This window comes from Rhinoderma darwinii, chromosome 4 (assembly GCF_050947455.1).
Source record: "Rhinoderma darwinii isolate aRhiDar2 chromosome 4, aRhiDar2.hap1, whole genome shotgun sequence".
In the NCBI taxonomy this organism is placed as follows: Eukaryota; Metazoa; Chordata; class Amphibia; order Anura; family Rhinodermatidae; genus Rhinoderma; species Rhinoderma darwinii.
The window spans coordinates 5,510,672-5,530,009 of record NC_134690.1 but is presented as its reverse complement, the minus strand read 5'-3'; the positions used below and the strand labels follow the sequence as shown (position 1 = coordinate 5,530,009).

Below are 19,338 nucleotides of genomic sequence, written 5' to 3'. Positions count from 1 at the left end.
ATCGTCAGACTTGTAAGAAATATACAGTTTTTTTTTTTATATTAGTTTCAATCTGAAAAGAGAAAGATAAATATAAATGATGTTAGAGTTCCTCTTTACAGCAGAGTTGTATTATATACCTTAGATATTGTAGTTGCTGAGGTTCACCATTAGGTGGCAGTAGTTGATTGTATGTATCCTATGTATTGGTGAATCTGCCCCATGCAGCGTCCTGATAATTCACCAACAATTTACGATACAATTCAGAAATCCTGACATCTGTGGGACCAACAACTTGCCGGATTACCAGATATTGTGAAGTATTGGACTTCTACACCGATCAGCCATAACATGAAATCAGTGACCGGGGAGTGGAAAACATTGATGATCTGGTTACATCTGACAAATTGTGATGTGTAGACGACTGGGCCAGTTCATCTCCACAACGGCCGGTCTTGTGGGGTATTCCCGTTCTTGTGGGGTATTCCCGTTCTTGTGGGGTATTCCCGTTCTTGTGGGGTGTTCCCATTCTTGTGGGGGGTTCCCGTTCTTGTTGGGGGTTCCCGTTCTTGTTGGGTGTTCCCGGTCTTGTGGTGTGTTCCCGTTCTTGTGGGCTGTTCCCGTTCTTGTGGGGTGTTCCCGTTCTTGTTGCGTGTTCCATTTCTTGTTGGGTGTTCCCGTTCTTGTGGGGTGTTCCCGTTCTTGTTTGGTGTTCCTGGTCTTGTTTGGTGTTCCCGTTCTTGTGGGGTATTCCTAGTCTTGTTGGGTGTTCCCAGTCTAGTTGGGTGTTCCCAGTCTTGTTGGGTGTTCCCGTTCTTGTTGGGTGTTCCCGTTCTTGTTGGGTGTTCCCGTTCTTGTTGGGTGTTCCCGTTCTTGTTGGGTGTTCCCGTCCTTGTTGGTTGTTCCCGGTCCTGTTTGGTGTTCCCGGTCCTGTTTGGTGTTCCCGGTCTTGTTTGGTGTTCCCGGTCTTGTTGGGTGTTCCCGGTCTTGTTGGGTGTTCTTGTTTGGTGTTCCCGGTCTTGTTTGGTGTTCCCGGTCTTGTTTGGTGCTCCCGGTCCTGTGGGGAGTTCCCGTTCTTGTGGGGTGTTCCCCGTCCTGTGGGGTGTTCCCGGTTCTGTGGGATGTTCCCATTCTTGTGGGGTGTTCCCGTTCTTGTGGGGTGTTCCCGTTCTTGTGGGGTGTTCCCGTTCTTGTTTGGTGTTCCCGGTCTTGTGGGGTGTTCCCGTTCTTGTGGGGTGTTCCCGTTCTTGTGGGGTGTTCCCGTTCTTGTGGGGTGTTCCCGTTCTTGTGGGGCGTTCCCGGTCTTGTTGGGTGTTGCCGTTCTTGTTTGGTGTTCCTGGTCTTGTTTGGTGTTCCCGGTCTTGTTGGGTTTTCCCGGTCTTGTTGGGTGTTCCCGTTCTTGTTGGGTGTTCCCGTTCTTGTTGGGTGTTCCCGTTCTTGTTGGGTGTTCCCGTTCTTGTTGGGATATTGTAGTTGCTGAGGTTCACCATTAGGTGGCAGTAGTTGATTGTATGTATCCTATGTATTGGTGAATCTGCCCCATGCAGCGTCCTGATAATTCACCAACAATTTACGATACAATTCAGAAATCCTGACATCTGTGGGACCAACAACTTGCCGGATTACCAGATATTGTGAAGTATTGGACTTCTACACCGATCAGCCATAACATGAAATCAGTGACCGGGGAGTGGAAAACATTGATGATCTGGTTACATCTGACAAATTGTGATGTGTAGACGACTGGGCCAGTTCATCTCCACAACGGCCGGTCTTGTGGGGTATTCCCGTTCTTGTGGGGTATTCCCGTTCTTGTGGGGTATTCCCGTTCTTGTGGGGTGTTCCCATTCTTGTGGGGGGTTCCCGTTCTTGTTGGGGGTTCCCGTTCTTGTTGGGTGTTCCCGGTCTTGTGGTGTGTTCCCGTTCTTGTGGGCTGTTCCCGTTCTTGTGGGGTGTTCCCGTTCTTGTTGCGTGTTCCATTTCTTGTTGGGTGTTCCCGTTCTTGTGGGGTGTTCCCGTTCTTGTGGGGTGTTCCCGTTCTTGTTTGGTGTTCCTGGTCTTGTTTGGTGTTCCCGTTCTTGTGGGGTATTCCTAGTCTTGTTGGGTGTTCCCAGTCTAGTTGGGTGTTCCCAGTCTTGTTGGGTGTTCCCGTTCTTGTTGGGTGTTCCCGTTCTTGTTGGGTGTTCCCGTTCTTGTTGGGTGTTCCCGTTCTTGTTGGGTGTTCCCGTCCTTGTTGGTTGTTCGCGGTCCTGTTTGGTGTTCTTGTTTGGTGTTCCCGGTCTTGTTTGGTGTTCCCGGTCTTGTTTGGTGCTCCCGGTCCTGTGGGGAGTTCCCGTTCTTGTGGGGTGTTCCCCGTCCTTTGGGGTGTTCCCGGTTCTGTGGGATGTTCCCATTCTTGTGGGGTGTTCCCGTTCTTGTGGGGTGTTCCCGTTCTTGTGGGGTGTTCCCGTTCTTGTTTGGTGTTCCCGGTCTTGTGGGGTGTTCCCGTTCTTGTGGGGTGTTCCCGTTCTTGTGGGGTGTTCCCGTTCTTGTGGGGTGTTCCCGTTCTTGTGGGGCGTTCCCGGTCTTGTTGGGTGTTGCCGTTCTTGTTTGGTGTTCCTGGTCTTGTTTGGTGTTCCCGGTCTTGTTGGGTTTTCCCGGTCTTGTTGGGTGTTCCCGTTCTTGTTTGGTGTTCTTGTTTGGTGTTGCCAGTCTTGTTTGGAGTTCCCGGCCTTGCGGGGTGTTCCCGGTCTTGTTTGGTGTCCCCGGTCTTTTAGGATGTTCCCGTTCTTGTTGGGTGTTTCCAGTCTTGTTGGGTGTTCCCGTTCTTGTTTGGTGTTCCCGTTCTTGTTTGGTGTTCCCGTTCTTGTTTGGTGTTCCCGTTCTTGTTTGGTGTTCCCGGTCTTGTTGGGTGTTCCCAGTCTTGTAGGATGTTCCCGGTCTTGTTTGGTGTTTCCGGCCTTGTGGGGTGTTTCCGGCCTTGTGGGGTGTTCCCGGTCCTGTGGGGTGTTCCCGGCCTTGTGGGGTGTTCCCGGCCTTGTGGTGTTTTTCCGGCCTTGTGTGGTTTTTCCGGCCTTGTGGGGTGTTCCCGGTCTTGTTGGGTGTTCCCGTTCTTGTTGGGTGTTCCCGTTCTTGTTGGTTGTTCGCGGTCCTGTTTGGTGTTCCCGGTCCTGTTTGGTGTTCCCGGTCTTGTTTGGTGTTCCCGGTCTTGTTGGGTGTTCCCGGTCTTGTTGGGTGTTCTTGTTTGGTGTTCCCGGTCTTGTTTGGTGTTCCCGGTCTTGTTTGGTGTTCCCGGTCCTGTGGGGAGTTCCCGTTCTTGTGGGGTGTTCCCGGTCCTGTGGGGTGTTCCCGGTTCTGTGGGATGTTCCCGTTCTTGTGGGGTGTTCCCGTTCTTGTGGGGTGTTCCCGTTCTTGTTTTGTGTTCCCGTTCTTGTGGGGTGTTCCCGTTCTTGTGGGGTGTTCCCGTTCTTGTGGTGTGTCCCCGTTCTTGTTGGGCGTTCCCGGTCTTGTTGAGTGTTGCCGTTCTTGTTTGGTGTTCCTGGTCTTGTTTGGTGTTCCCGGTCTTGTTGGGTTTTCCCGGTCTTGTTGGGTGTTCCCGTTCTTGTTTGGTGTTCTTGTTTGGTGTTCCCAGTCTTGTTTGGAGTTCCCGGCCTTGCGGGGTGTTCCCGGTCTTGTTTGGTGTCCCCGGTCTTTTAGGATGTTCCCGTTCTTGTTGGGTGTTTCCAGTCTTGTAGGATGTTCCCGGTCTTGTTTGGTGTTTCCGGCCTTGTGGGGTGTTCCCGGCCTTGTGGGGTGTTCCCAGTCCTGTGGGGTGTTCCCGGCCTTGTGGGGTGTTCCCGGCCTTGTGGGGTTTTTCCGGCCTTGTGGGGTTTTTCCGGCCTTGTGGGGTGTTCCCGGTCTTGTGGGGTGTTCCCGATCGTTTGGTGTTCCCGTTCTTGTGGGGTGGTCCCAGTCTTGTAGGATTTTCCCGGTCTTGTTTGGTGTTCCCGGTCCTGTGGGGTGTTCCCGGCCTTGTGGGGTGTTCCCGGTCCTGTGGGGTGTTCCCGGTCTTGTGGGGTGTTTCCGGCCTTGTGGGGTGTTCCCGGTATGCAGTGTTTAGTACCAACCAAAAGTGCTCCTAGGAAGAACAATTGGTGACCGGTGAGAAGGTCATGGACGCACAAGTCTCAATGATGTGCGGGGGAGGGGAGGCCAGCCCGTTTGGTCTGACCCCACAGAAGATCTACTGTACCACAAATTACTGGTAAAGTTACTGCTGACTATGATAGAAAGGTGTCAGAAAACGCAGAACGTCGCAGCTCGCTGAATATGAGGCCGTGTAGCTGCAGGCCGGTCAGAGCGCCCATGCCGACCCCAGTCCACTGCAGAAAGTGGCTACAATGGGCACGTGATGGTCAGAACTGGAGCAATGGAAGACGGCGCCCAGTATGATGAATCACGTGTTACATCATGTGGACGGCCGGGTGCTCGTGCGGCACTTACCTGGGGAAGAGATGGCAGCAGGATGCATTATGGGAAGAAGACAAGCCGGTGGGGGCAGGGTGATGATCTGGACAATGTTCTGCTGGGAAACCTTGTGTCCTGACATGTGGATATGACACGTCCCACCGACCTAAACATTGCTGCAGACAAGTACCCCCATCATGGCAGCGATATTACCTAATGGCAGCGCCCCCTGTCAGCAGGATAACGCCCCCGCCACACTGCAGGATAATGCCCCCGCCACACTGCAGGATAACGCCCCCGCCACACTGCAGACATTGTCCAGGACTGATGAGGAACATGACAAAGGCTTCAAGATGTCGTCTCCAAATTCTCCAGATCTTAATCCGATCGATCTTCTGTGGGGTGAGCTGGAGAAACGTCCGATCCCTGGAGGCCGCACCTCACACCTTACAGGAGCAGCGGGTATCGTCCGTACGGGCGGCACGAGGGCGACTACACAATATTAGGCAGGCAGTTGTAATGTTATGGCTGATCGGTGTGTATACATCATCTCTGGTCTCTCCAGCAGGGACGCTCGTCGCCCGTATACCGGTTCTTTGCTGTATCACATGGGGTAGCAGACGACCTCCTTCTATACAGAGGAACATCCCGTGTCATATACTTCTTTTATTCATTGGGAGCGTATGGCGAGGCGCCACTATTTGCCTATACCGTGTCATATGTCGGAGTCTTCCATCGGAGGTATCAGCCAGGACGTACAGATCTGATGGAAGGCTCAAGCGTGGTGTGAACAGCGCCTTAGGGGGAATTCAGACAGAACCGAATTGCTCTGGATTTTTGGTGACACATGCCACTATTTTTGCCACTATTTTTGAATTTTTCCTGGTTTATCATTGTGACGTTACATTTCTGTATTTTTTTTAGATATTGAGCCTAAAATGTGTGGACCGTACTCCATACCAGGGAGATGTGGCGGTTGTGGCGAATTCCGGTAAAAAAGAAACGGGAAGTCCCATGGCAGATACTCCAATCCGGCCATCAACTCGTCACGGCGGCATGAGGGATCTCCACGAGTCCAGCTTCAGCTTATCTGGTGAGCGTGCCCCCATCTCCCCCTCATTGAGCCGGTCTCTCTGCCCCGGTGATCCCTCAACCCGATGTCCAGTCCTACATGGGTCACCACAATGCTCAGTCATCTCCACCTTTTACACCTTTTCATTTTTTTGCTCCAATGTTCTGCACTGATTCAGGTAATAATATATTTATAGCAGAGGGAGCTCTGTTGTTCTCATATAGAGCTCCAAATCCCATATTTCCCTTCATGCAGCCACCACTAGGGGGAGCTCACTGCAGAAAACTATTGATATGCACAACCGTTAGGCCATGTTCACACGCTTACTAAAGAAAGTCTGACAATACGGGGCAGGTTTCAAGGAAAAACAGCTCCTGATTTTCAGACGTTTTTTAAGCAAACTAACGTTTCTCTCAACGTTTTTACGTCCGTTTTTGGAGCTGTTTTTCTATAGAGTCAATGAAAAACTGCTCCAAAAACGTCTCAAGAAGGGACATGCACTTCTTTTTACGGGGCGTCTTTGTACGTGCCGTTTTTTCAAAACGGCTGCGTAAAAAAACGCCCTGTCGGAACAGAACGACGTATTTCCCATTGAAATCAATGGGCAGATGTTTCTAGGCGTTCTGGCTCTGATTTCTCGGCCGTTTATCGCCCGTTTACGGTTAATTTTCTATTAACCCAAGAGAGCCTAGTTATATTTCTGGAATAATTTTGTTTCTTTTTTCGTTTTTTTGTATTTCATGTGAACATACCTTTAATATTTCTATTAGTAAATGAAGATATAACCTATACATTACTTATCCTGACTTACATCCTGCATTAGGCTGGATTCACACGAGCATGTTCGGTCCGTAAAATACGGAACGTATTTCGGCCGCAAATCCCGGACCGAACACTGCCGGGAGCCGAGCTCCTAGCATCATAGTTATGTACGACGCTAGGAGTCCCTGCCTCTCCGTGGAACTACTGTCCTGTACTGAAAACATGATTACATTACAGGACAGTTGTCCCGTAGCGAGGCAGGGACTCCTAGCGTCGTACATAACTATGATGCTAGGAGCCCGGCTCCCGGCAGTGTGTTCGGTCCGGGACTTGCGGCCGAAATACGTTCCGTATTTTACGGACCGAACATGCTCGTGTGAATCCAACCTTATACTCCAGAGCTGCACTCACTATTCTGCTGGTGGAGTCTCTGTGTACATAAATTACTTATCCTGTACTGATCCTGAGTTATATCCTGTATTATACTCCAGAGCTGCACTCACTATTCTGCTGGTGGAGTCACTGTGTACACACATTACATTACTTATCCTGTACTGATCCTAAGTTACATCCTGTATTATACTCCAGAGCTGCACTCACTATTCTGCTGGTGGAGTCACTGTGTACATACATTACATTACTTATCCTGTACTGATCCTGAGTTATATCCTGTATGATACTCCAGAGCTGTACTCACTATTCTGCTGGTGGTGTCACTGTGTACATACATTACTTATCCTGTACTGATCCTGAGTTATATCCTGTATTATACTCCAGAGCTGCACTCACTATTCTGCTGGTGGAGTCACTGTGTACATACATTACATTACTTATCCTGTACTGAGCCTGAGTTACACCCTGTATTATACTCCAGAGCTGCACTCACTATTCTGCTGGTGGTGTCACTGTGTACATACATTACTTATCCTGTACTGATCCTGAGTTATATCCTGTATTATACTCCAGAGCTGCACTCACTATTCTGCTGGTGGAGTCACTGTGTACATACATTACATTACTTATCCTATACTGATCCTGAGTTACATCCTGTATTATACTCCGGAGCTGCACTCACTATTCTGCTGGTGGTGTCACTGTGTACATACATTACTTATCCTGTACTGATCCTGAGTTACATCCTGTATTATACTCCAGAGCTGCACTCACTATTCTGTTGGTGGAGTCACTGTGTACATACATTACATTACTTATCCTGTACTGATCCTGAGTTATATCCTGTATTATACTCCAGAGCTGTACTCACTATTCTGCTGGTGGTGTCACTGTGTACATATATTACTTATCCTGTACTGATCCTGAGTTACATCCTGTATTATACTCCAGAGCTGCACTCACTATTCTGCTGGTGGAGTCACTGTGTACATACATTACATTACTTATCCTGTACTGATCCGGAGTTACATCCTATATTATACTCCAGAGCTGCACTCACTATTCTGCTGGTTCAGTCACTGTGTACATACATGACATTACTTATCCTGCACTGATCCTGAGTTACATCCTGTATTATACTCCAGAGCTGCACTCACTATTCTGCTGGTGGAGTCACTGTGTACATACATTACATTACTTATCCTGTACTGATCCTGAGTTACATCCTGTATTATACTCCAGAGCTGCACTCACTATTCTGCTGGTGGAGTCACTGTGTACATACATTACATTACTTATCCTGTACTGATCCTGAGTTATATCCTGTATTATACTCCAGAGCTGCACTCACTATTCTGCTGGTGGAGTCACTGTGTACATACATTACATTACTTATCCTGTACTGATCCTGAGTTATATCCTGTATTATACTCCAGAGCGGCACTCACTATTCTGCTGGTGGAGTCACTGTGTACATACATTACATTACTTATATTTATATGACTATTGGATCTTTATAACTTGTCGCTGTCTCCTACAGGTTCTCAGATTGACGACCATGTCCCAAAGCGAGCCTCAGCCAGAATCCTTGCCCCTCCTGGAGGAAGATCCAGTGGGATTTGGTAAACGGCATTGAGTTTCCCCCTCTCGGCCATGGAACCCCCTTCCTGCAGGAGATCAGCCCTTCTGCTCCATGTCAGTCACCCCATCACGTCAAATCTCACCTGTTATATGTCGAGAGAGGGGATCAACTGTGACTCTACATCGTCTGCCCGCCAACAACACAAGACCGCCGCGCCCGCAGCCGGGAGAATGTTTCACCTGCTCCTTAAGTTGGACACTCACGTGTGTCTTCGGCCCGGAGTCACCTGCCGCAATGTCTTAACCCTTTATGTAACGTAGCGTTAGCCGATGGTCTGTGCCGTGTGTGTATGGGAGATCCTATGACTGTGGATGGATGGAGCGGTCATTGCTGCTCTTCATAGAAAGGTGGGAAACATTGGGACCCTCCCAGGTGCACAAACAAACCCGCACGTTCCACACTATTCATGAAACTCTCTCATATAAAATAGAACCACTACTCTCACCCACATGTTTAGTGTACCGGTACCCCCTGCCGCAGCCCGGTATCCAGGGCACAAGATCGTGGAGGGCCTGGCACTTAGTTCTCCGATAACCCGATCCTGGTGGATTGTTTGTGGAAATGTCTCTGCAGGTACAGAAGAAATAGTGAAACGCGCTGTAGATGTTTCTTAGACGGGAGCAACAGAAAATTTCCAAGTGAAAGACTGTATTCATGTAATGTGTTTCGGAGCAGGACCTGCTCCTTCAGACTTGTGTCCTCCACTGAAACCCGTTAAAAAGTGTCACTTACAGGGGGTCACACTGTTTCTTCTGCATCTGCTCACCCACGTCCATGACCAATTCATCAGCACCGACCACCGGCGGGAGCTTCTCACCTATGACCTTAGTGACAGGCCCTCCACGTGGTGAGCAGTCAAGGTCGTTTATTGGTGAGAGGGTTTATTTTGTGTTTATGGACTACCGCAAGTAAAAATATATACCAGAAAAATTGGTCCGCTCACCACTCATTCGAAGTAAAGATGCCACATTCCATGATTATTCGGTGCACGGGCAAGAGAGCTACGTCGGGAGTAGGTAGAAATCCAAGGAAAAAAGTTAGAGGTCCAGCACACGATATGATGTGAAAAAATACAAAACGGTTTATTTAAGTTAAAATGAAAACAAGAAATTAAAAATCCCGGGAGAGAACGGCTACGCGTTTCTAATCTTTCTGTTCTTATGATTAAGAACTGAAAAGTTTGAAACGCGTAGGCGTTCTCTCCCGGGATTTTTTATTTCTTGTTTTCATTTTAACTTAAATAAACCGTTTTGTATTTTTTCACATCATATCGTGTGCTGGACCTCTAACTTTTTTTATGGACTACCGTCCGTCCTATAATTTACAGACGGAGGTTTTCTAACAAGTGGGAAATTCTTTTTGGGAAATCTCAGCTCCTTCCCCCGCTGTGCCCCATTTGTTCCACAGACCTCACACTAGGAACATTTTAGGCCCAATGTTCCCGATATAGAGAAGATGAAGGTATAGCCCACCCAATCACGAGTCTGTCAGGCCTGGTTTACACTGTGATGAGTTGGGGTAAGAATTTTTGGGTTCAGGTTCAGTGTTATAATCCTACGCCGTAACGCAATGTCTGTACCAGTGCCCACTAAACTATCGCTGTCCTGGAATGGAGGCAGCTTCAACATATCCACCCCCTGTAGCTACACCACTTGATCAGGTCAAGGGGACATCCCATTAGAACGAAGCGTACATAAAACGGGAGCTGCCCTCGGACCCTCGCTGTGCACTGACCATTATCGATCACTCTACAATCGGCCACTTGTGCAACGCCAGCTTGGAGGTGCCCAGGTGCTTATTGATTGTATTGTCTCCCATACTGGCCTTAGAATAGTCTACAATGCAAAAAAAAGAGGGCTCTCTAGGGCCACCCAGTGGCAGAGAGTGGTAATACACCAGTATATTTCACAACAAGGCCCGATAAGTGTTTTTAGATTGAAAATCCTACTTTCGTTTGGTTCTGGAATGGCTTCATCCGATTCTGTCTCATACGTCATAAATAAAGGGCTCCGTCATCCACATCATCCGCCTCACAGATATTCCAACAGCAATAACTTCCCCCTGAACTTTTTGACAGTAGGGAAGTCCCCCAACACCTCAGTTCCCTGGCTGGTGACTCAGGGGTTAATCATATATGCATGGCCCGTGCTGGCATCTATCCACACTTTGGCGCACTCTCAGGTCGGACACGCCGTGGACGTTGAATGACGTAGACGCAGCTTCTTGCCCTTGTTATAGCCCCCCGGCTCACAAGGTCTGTGGTTGTAGTGTCGTGATGAGATCCGCCATGATGGTCCCTCCATATCCGATACAATGTAACTGAATACTTGTTACATAATTATAACGTTTTAACTCTCGCCAGTCGTCGTTGTCTTGTCCTGTTGGTCGAGATTGTCATCACAATACACGTCCTGTTGGTCGTGATGTCATCACAATACACGTCCTGTTGGTCGTGATGTCATCACAATACACGTCCTGTTGGTCGTGATGTCATCACAATACACGTCCTGTTGGTCGTGATGTCATCACAATACACGTCCTGTCTCGGGCTGATTGGGTCTCTCCTACAGAATTGTTTTCTAAATTGGAATATCGCGTGTGTCCGGGTGGAGTCACCACGCTCCCAGCTCCTGGACGATAAGATGACAGTCGGAGTGATGCAGCTTGTTGCCTACCCAAAGTAAATTGGCCACATACCAAATTGTGCAGGTGTGGCGGTTCAGTGTGTAACCAGAGGGATCGGCTACGTCCTGAAAGGATTCTCTACAAAAACGGATGTCCATTTGTTGAATAGGGGAAGGATGCTCAAACAAGAAGCTGCATCTCCATTAGTGCCGGCAGTCCACGCTGAGATGAGTTGCTTGTCTGGGTGCAGTGACATCACAGTGACATCACTGCCGATAGACTTAACATTGCATTACTCCCATTCATGTTGTGATATCGCTGCCGAGTCTACGTAAATAATGGGACGGCAGCAGCTTCTGGGGCAGTGATTCCAGTATTAAAGCCTAAGACCCCATCTTATTGATAACGTACATAGAGGAAGGAAATCTATTATTACGTAGGTAGAGTAAGGATTCTCTGAGGTGGAGCATGGTGGGATGGATAACTGCAGGGGATTTGATTTGTTTTTCAAGAATTTAGTGTTCACTCGAAAGGATTCTCGAAGAAACTGTAGAGCTAGATCAGTGCTAGGAGGGATTCTTTACAGAAAATGTATTAGAGCAGTGATTAAGATGCATGATAGATCGCATGATAGGGCCGTAAGTTTCATGTAAGGGGATGGGGAAAGTCTGAGGTCGTTTGGGTGCGGATTTAAGGCGCACATAGAATATTTTTCACGTAAGTAAGGTAGAGCACTCAGCAGGCAGGGTCCATATGTGGCAGAGATACAGGCCCTGGCAGAGCCCGCTGGGACCGGTGGAGGTTGCCCGGCTTTGCGGTTGCAGTGTAGACGCCGCTGTGATAAATCTGCTGTGATTTGCTCCGGACTTTAGTGTGCGCGTTGGAGCTGTGGTGTTTCGTACATGTTGTAATAGGATCTTTTTTTTTTCTTTTTGTTACGGATCTTTATTCTGTACAGTTGAAGCTTTTATTTATTGACCGATGTTGTGATACCGGACGGGCACAGACCATATCACACGCGTTTTGGATCCGCAGCCCCCCCCCCCTTCCGCATTCACGCTTCTCCCTATCAATGTTACGGTGCTAAAAAAATAAATAAAAAAAGTTGCACTAATTTCACTTCACAGCCCCCTCCTCCACCTCTTGCATCCGTCTATGGCCTGTACTTTCCCATCTCTTGCCAGTTCATGAGCCACAGTGCCAATGCATTAATGTGCCGCCCTGTGGCTTGCAAAAACAGGGCGAAAAATTGTGGATTCTGGTCTAAGTTTTCATTAAAATGTTACGACTTCAATTGTGTCTTTTGTGTTCTTGTCTCTGGATCTGAATCCTACACAGAAGATGTCCACCCGGTATCTCTAGGAGAACCAACAGGTGATAATGACAAATATGGCCATGGACCGTCACATAAGGAGCGCACAACTTAAACCTCGGCCCACCGCAAAGAAGAGCCTTACCCCGTCGTAGCCCTGGACTCCATAAGCTGGGGCCCCCACCTTCCATGACCGCCCTCACCGAGTCCATGTGATCGACCTTCACCACTAGAGTAGTAGACAGCACTCACGTCTTAATGCAAAAAGTGTTGGCGGATAATATATCAGGGCCGGTTGGACGGAGAGCCTAGTTTGACTTGCACCACGCATAGTATTGTGACTTCGGCTTCGTATGTTGACCTTTTTGCACTATTTTTGACCGACCTCCGTGACTGCTCAGGCAAAACCACACGCCATGGGGTCTGCAGTATGTTTATACCCCACGAGCGAGGTCCTCGTATCATATCGCCACCAATGGAGTCCAGAGTCGTAATCCAGAGTTTCACTAGTCAACTAGACAGCGTCCCCACCCGATCTCTCAACTCCCACCCAATCACCGCCTTGTATTTTCCTGCCTTTCTACCCCTACCAAAAAACCTGGCTCCTAAGTAAACAAACGGTGAGCAACATCCCCACCCCCTACACCTTCCCTACCCAGACATCCATACCATGGGCCATTTTAGCCCAGTGCCTGGTCTACTGTATGTCTCCTAACTTACCCGCAAGTTTTAAGGCTGTCTGGCTCCCTTTAAGGCTCCTTAGGCTACATTCAGACGAGAGTGGGCAACCTCAGACGTGAAAAACAGTCGTTTTTCATGTCCGAGGTGCACCCGTGCGGGACGCGTTATCACGGATCCCACATAGACTAGAGTCTACAGAGGGTTGCATGAAACTTAAGAAAATAGGACATGTCCATTGAAACAACGGTCGTGTGAATGGCCCCATTGAAATACATAGGTCCGTGTGACGGATGACTTATACGCCCGTCTGAATGAGCCCTTAGGCCTCATGCACATGGCCGTGCCAATAATCACGGTCCGCGATTGTGGGTACAGCGGGCCGCATTTTCGTGCCGTGCTCTCATACATAGTATAGGAGCACGGCCCGTAAAATCCGAAAAGTAGGACATGCTCCATAATTCCCGGCACGGTTCTACGGCAGGGAATCCCGTAGCGATAAGGAAAGATGTCCGAAGGCCAATAGAACGTGGCGGGTCTGTAATTGCGGACAGTATTGCGGTCCGCAATTAGAGTTTTTTACGGTCGTGTGCATGGGGCCTTACTCAGAACCCCCCTTCCCTCCTTGCATTAGATTTTAGTTGGGAGATTGTAAATATCCTGAGGTCAAGTATAGAGTTTTGTAAAAAACTGTTTATTCCGAGTTTGTATATTGAAGGTTTCGTTGGTAACTGTGGATGTATAATCAAATTTTCTGTGGCTGATGGAATTGCAGCACAGGCAACGAGAGTGTCCGCATTTGTATGACCCTTTGATGCTGGAAAGGAAGTCTGTATTAGTTATAGGATGTTTTCTTACTCTACTGGGGGCCAGAATATTTTTTAGGGTTAGGGACCGTCTGAAAGTGATATTGGGTTTACATAATAATGTGTCTTTGAGGTACGGATCATTTTTAAGGATGTGCCAATGTTTGGAAAGAATATTCCTGATTGTTTTATTGCCCCTGTTGTAAGTGGTGATGAAGTTGAGATTGGAACTATTCGCACCCAATTTTGAAATCTTGACGGAGGGGTTTAGACAAGACATTTGAGTAAGCTCCGAAGCTTTTGATCGTGCGCCTTTTATGAGATTTGTTGGAAAACCTTTGTCTTTGAACCTTTTTTCAAGGACTGCGCATTCTTTGTTGAAGTCATTGTCAGTACTGCAATTTTTCCTGATCCTCCTGAATTGACCAAAAGGTATGTTTTTCAGCCAGGGGCGGTGGTGGGCACTTCTGAAGTCAATATAACTATTGACATCGACTAATTTAAAATGTGTTTTCGTTATAAATTCGTTGCTGACAATGTCGTATTTAATGGTCAGATCAAGATAATCTATGGATGTGGGAGAGAATGCATATGTGAATGCTAGGTCATAATTGTTTTTATTGAGGGTACCTGCCCCCTATGTATTTGTATTTTAACATGTTTTATTAGATCGTACATTTTGAACTTTGACCTGTTACTGTGCTTTCGCGGTTTTTTACCCAATCATCCAATCTGAACTGGCCCTATATAAACATGTCTCGTTTTTCTGTAACCCTATGCCTGATGAAAGCGCCAGTTCGGTGCTGAAACGCGTTGCGAATAAACAGTTTTTTACAAAACTCTATACTTGACCTCAGGATATTTACTTTGTCCACAAACAAGCAGCAGCGCCATTATAGATCCTTTGTTTTATCTGCATCTCTCGTACTCAAGCGGTCTCCTAGGCGACCGGCCCGGATCTGGCAGCAGCTACCCCGTGGACCCCGACGCTGAACTCTTTTAAACCACACGGTGAGCATATATATTTCCTCCTATTCTTACCTCATCTTCTTTGATCCATACCAAGTGGCGCCGTGGCTTTTTTCTCTTCATTCTAGTTGGGAGATTCAACAATCTCTATGGGTCCTGTCAGGCAGACCCCCAATGGAAATAACGATCTGACAGGTTGAATACAAGTATCCGGAGATAAGGGGTGTGAGGCGTGCCTGTTGGCCGCTTATCCGCTATTAAAATAACACGAGTGTGCATCCTAACGGGGTAGCTGCACGTGACATCTCTCGTCTAGAGATTAATTCAACTTTTAGATTTTGCTTTTTTGAATCTTTTGAATTATTTCTTTCACATGGAAACCACAATTTAGATCGTGTCTTTTTGCCCTTTTCTTTACTGCAGTGCTGTAAAGTTGTTACTGAATATCCTCTTTTTTTTTTGGCGTGACAATTTAGTGCGGTCTGTGGAAGGTCCCAGGTGGTGGTCGGCCGCCCTGAGGTCACGCGGTTAGGCTAGATGAACACGTAGCGGAAAAATCCACAACACGAGACCGCAGGTCAATTTCCGCCCCGGGCCTGTTGTTTATTCAAACCTCTATATGGCTGGGACTGTATTATGCTGCGGAGTTTCCATCTGATAATCCGGAGGGTAAATCCTTTCCGCCACGTGTGACTTGCGGGGCTGGTACATTAATTCCGCACATAATGTAATACTGACGCTTTGTTCCGGCCAAGCCTTTTTTTTTCCACTTTCTTTTCGGGACGCGGTAATTGGTAAATGATTGAGAGCAGCAGCAGAATGTCTGTCAGATCGTCAGCGTACGACGGTGTTTATAACTCGCCTGTCTAAGCTGCAGCAGTCGTCTCATTGTGGCAGTAGATGAAGTAGTGACGTGTCCCGAAAACCAAGAGTCGAGTTTACCAGGCGCAGGTGTCCGAAATTCACTAATCTAGGAATAATTATTCTTTATGTATTTAAGTCAACCCCACCTGCTGGGCTGAAGACTCAGAAGACATGGCAGCTCGGGTGAGTGCCGGGCCGGTGCTTCCTCCTGTCCTCGGATGATCTTGTCCATCCGCAATTTGTAATACTCAACAGTATCCAGGAGGACAAGGTAGGACCTCCGACTTCTCACCGTAATTCTTCCTTCAGGAGCGTGTAGTACTTGTTAAATACATGGGGTCAGGGTGTTCCTCTTCTCCAATCCCACGGACCTGTGTATTTCAATGGGGCCGTCCACACGCCCGTTGTTCCAACGGACTATGTGAAGGGTCCGTTGAAAAATAGAACACGTCCTATTTTGTTCCGTTTTCACGGATCCCTCCATAGACTCAAGTCTATCGGGATCCATGAAAACTGAACCCGCACCGGAGGCACCTCGGACGTGAAAAACATCACCATTTTTACGTCCGAGTTTCCCTACATTCGTGTGAATCTAGACTGACGCCCGAATTGGTTTCCCAAAAGTAAGGTAGTCTGGAGTCCGGCTAAGGTCAAGGCCAGCTTTACTTCTGGAAACGATTCTCTTCATCTTCCATCCTCTCAAGGGGTTGTGTCGTACAGTCTCCGGGTTTATGGCCATTTTTGGGGAATGTGTCTCCTCTTCTGCCATAGTATCATGACCTCTTATATATGACTGCCACGACGGTAGGACTGACGACCCAAAATTTTGAACCAATGATAGCATGGACATGGTAGTCGCAACGGAAGAACTAACTCCGAGGTGTAGAGATATGGACGGATGAGGAGGGCTTGGTTGTAAACAGTCCATATCAGAATCCACCTCTTCCTAAGGCGCAAGACCCACGCTACCATTCGGAGGACCTTCTGAGTAATAACGGACCTGCAGACAAATGGCTGATCTGTGGTTGGCAAAATTCCAAAAACATAAAATGTGTGACAAAATGAATAAAAAAATAACTCCGTCTGTTAATGAGGAGTCCTTCGGGTACAGCAAGGACCAATCATTTTTTACAAAATGTGTCCAATAGTGGCGCGTAGAGAATAAAAGAGTGAGTACCCGACTAAAGCCGTGGAGTAAAGAAAGATACAAGTAAGTAAGCAAAAAGTACAAGGACCTAGAAAAAGTACAATAAAATGGGGAAGCGGCAAAACGCAGCGCGACCGTGAACTGTCATGGGGTAAGACGTAACTTACGATGATCAAGAGTGAAGGAGGAGACAGCCGGACAGTGACCCAAAGGAGTGTTGAGGAAATAATAAACAGCACATGGGCGATGTAAGCAGCGAGCCCGGGGCCGTCACAGTCCCAACTGGAGGATCATTGTGATCGGCTGCCGGGATGCAAACAATCCATAAAGAAAAGAACGTAAACCCCTCGTAATTACAACATACGGTTTTCAGAAAATGGAAAAAACAGAAAAACGTTGGACTTGCTGGGATAATTGCATACCGTGGCTGTTCCAGCGCCGCCTCTTTCCGGGTCTCCTGCTAGTCCTGGGGACCCGGATCCTAATTATAGAGTTCAGGGGTTTCAGCCACAACCATTTCAGGTGCATAAAATGATGTCATCTCCATAGACAAGCATTACTAGTAGTAAGGGTGGTGCTGATGAGCTCAGCGACTCTACACGTACTATCATAGGATGCCAGCCTTACCACAAGTCAGTGGGTGACATTTCTGATCTGCTAGATCTGCCCTGGTCACCTGTAAGGCTTCATTCAGACGAACAGGAATTACGTCCGTGCAACGCGCGTGATTTTCACGCGCGTCGCACGGACCTATATTAGTCTATGGGGCCGTGCGGACATGTGTGTGATTTTGACTCAGCGTGAGTCCGCTGAAAAAAAGTCACGACATGTCCGTTCTTTCGGCGTTTTGCGTGAATCACGCACCCATTGAAGTCAATGGGTGCGTGAAAACCATGCATGCCGCACGGAAGCACTTCCGTGCGAACTGCGTGATTCGCGCAACAGCTGTCAAAAGGATGAATGTAAACAGAAAAGCACCACGTGCTTTTCTGTTTACAAACATCCAAATGGAGTGTCATAATGATGGCGGCTGCGCGAAAAGCACGCAGCCGCGCATCATACGCTGCTGCCACACGGAGCTGGTAAGTGGTTCTTGCGCACGCAAAACGCGGCGTTTTTGCGTGCGCTAAAAAGCCACGCTCGTGTGAATCAGGCCTAAGTGTTATTATCTGCCCCAGTCACCTGTAAGTGTTATAATTATATGCTAGTTTGGCCCAGATCACCTGTGTTATTATTATCTGCTTGATCTGCCCCAGTCACCTGTTACTGCTATCTGCTAGATCTTCCCCGGTCCCCTGTAAGTGCTATTATTATCTGCTAGATCTGCACCAGTCATCTGTAAGTGTTATTATTATCTGCTAGATCTGCCCAGTCACCTGTAAGTGTTATTATTATCTGCTAGATCTGCCCCAGTCACCTGTAAGTGTTATAATTATATGCTAGTTTTGCCCTGATCACCTGTGTTATTATCTGTTAGATCTGCCCCAGTCACTTGTTACTGCTATCTGCTAGATCTGCGCCGGTCACCTGTAAGTGTAATTATTATCTGCTAGATCTGCACCCGTCACCTGTAAGTGTTATTATCTGCTAGATCTGCCCCAGTCACCTTTAAGTGTTATAATTATATGCTAGTTTTGCCCTGATCACCTGTGTTATTATTATCTGCTAGATCTACCCTAGTCGTCTGTAAGTGTTATAATTATCTGCTAGATCTCCCCAGTCACCTGTAAGTGTTATTATTATCCGATAGAACTTCCCTGGTCACCTGTAAGTGTTATTATTATCTGATAGATATCCCCCGGGGTCACCTGTAAGTGTTATTATTATCTACTAGATCTGCCCTGTCACCTGTAAGTGTTATTATTATCTTCTAGATCGACCTCAGTCACCTGAAGTGTTATTACCTGCTAGGTCTGCCCTAGTCACCTGTTTTATAATTATCTGCTAGTTTTGCCCCGATCACCTGTGTTATTATTATCTGCTAGATCTGCCCCGGTCACCTGTAAGTGTTATTATTATCTGCTAAATCTGCCCCTTCACCTGGGTTATTATCTGCTAGGTCTGCCCTAGTCACCTGTAAGGGCTCTTATTATTTGCTAGATCTGTCCAGTCACCTGTAAGTTTTATTATTATCTGCTAGATCTGCCCCGGTCACCTGTAAGGGCTCTTATTATTCGCTAGATCTGACCGTTCACCTGTAAGTGTTATTATTATCTGCTAGATCTGCCCCGGTCACCTGTAAGTGTTATTATTATCTGCTAGATTTGCACTGGTCACCTGTAAGTGTTATTATAATCTGCTAGATCTGCCCCGGTCACCTGTAAGTGTTATTATTATCTGCTAGATCTGCCCCGGTCACCTGTAAGTCTTATTATTATCTGCTAGGTCTGCCTGGTCACCTGTGTTATTATCTGTTAGATCTACATTAGTCATCTGTAAGTGTAATAATCTGCTAGATCTGTCCCGGTCACCTGTAAGTGCTAATATTATCTGCTAGATCTGTCCCGGTCACATGTGTTATTATTTGCTAGATCTGCCCTATCACCTGTAAGTGCTATTATTATCTGCTAGATCTGCCCCGGTCACCTGTAAGTGTTATTATTATCTGCTAGATCTGCCCTGGTCACCTGTAAGTGTTATTATCTGCTCGATCTGCCCCGGTCA

At 47.5% G+C, this 19,338-nt stretch overlaps 1 protein-coding gene across 2 annotated transcripts in view; it reads left to right on the top strand.

Annotated features, from left to right (window-relative positions):
• The window catches only part of DPYSL5 (dihydropyrimidinase like 5), a 91,153-nt gene extending 81,807 nt beyond the window's left edge, over positions 1–9,346 (top strand). For both annotated transcript variants that reach the window (XM_075860778.1, XM_075860779.1), the window contains exons 12-13: positions 5,329–5,497; positions 8,172–9,346. In XM_075860778.1, coding sequence (XP_075716893.1) covers positions 5,329–5,497; positions 8,172–8,257 — 255 coding nt within the window. In that variant the 3' untranslated portion in view covers positions 8,258–9,346. The remainder of the gene's footprint in view (positions 1–5,328; positions 5,498–8,171) is intronic.
• The last annotated feature ends 9,992 nt before the right edge of the window (positions 9,347–19,338 follow it).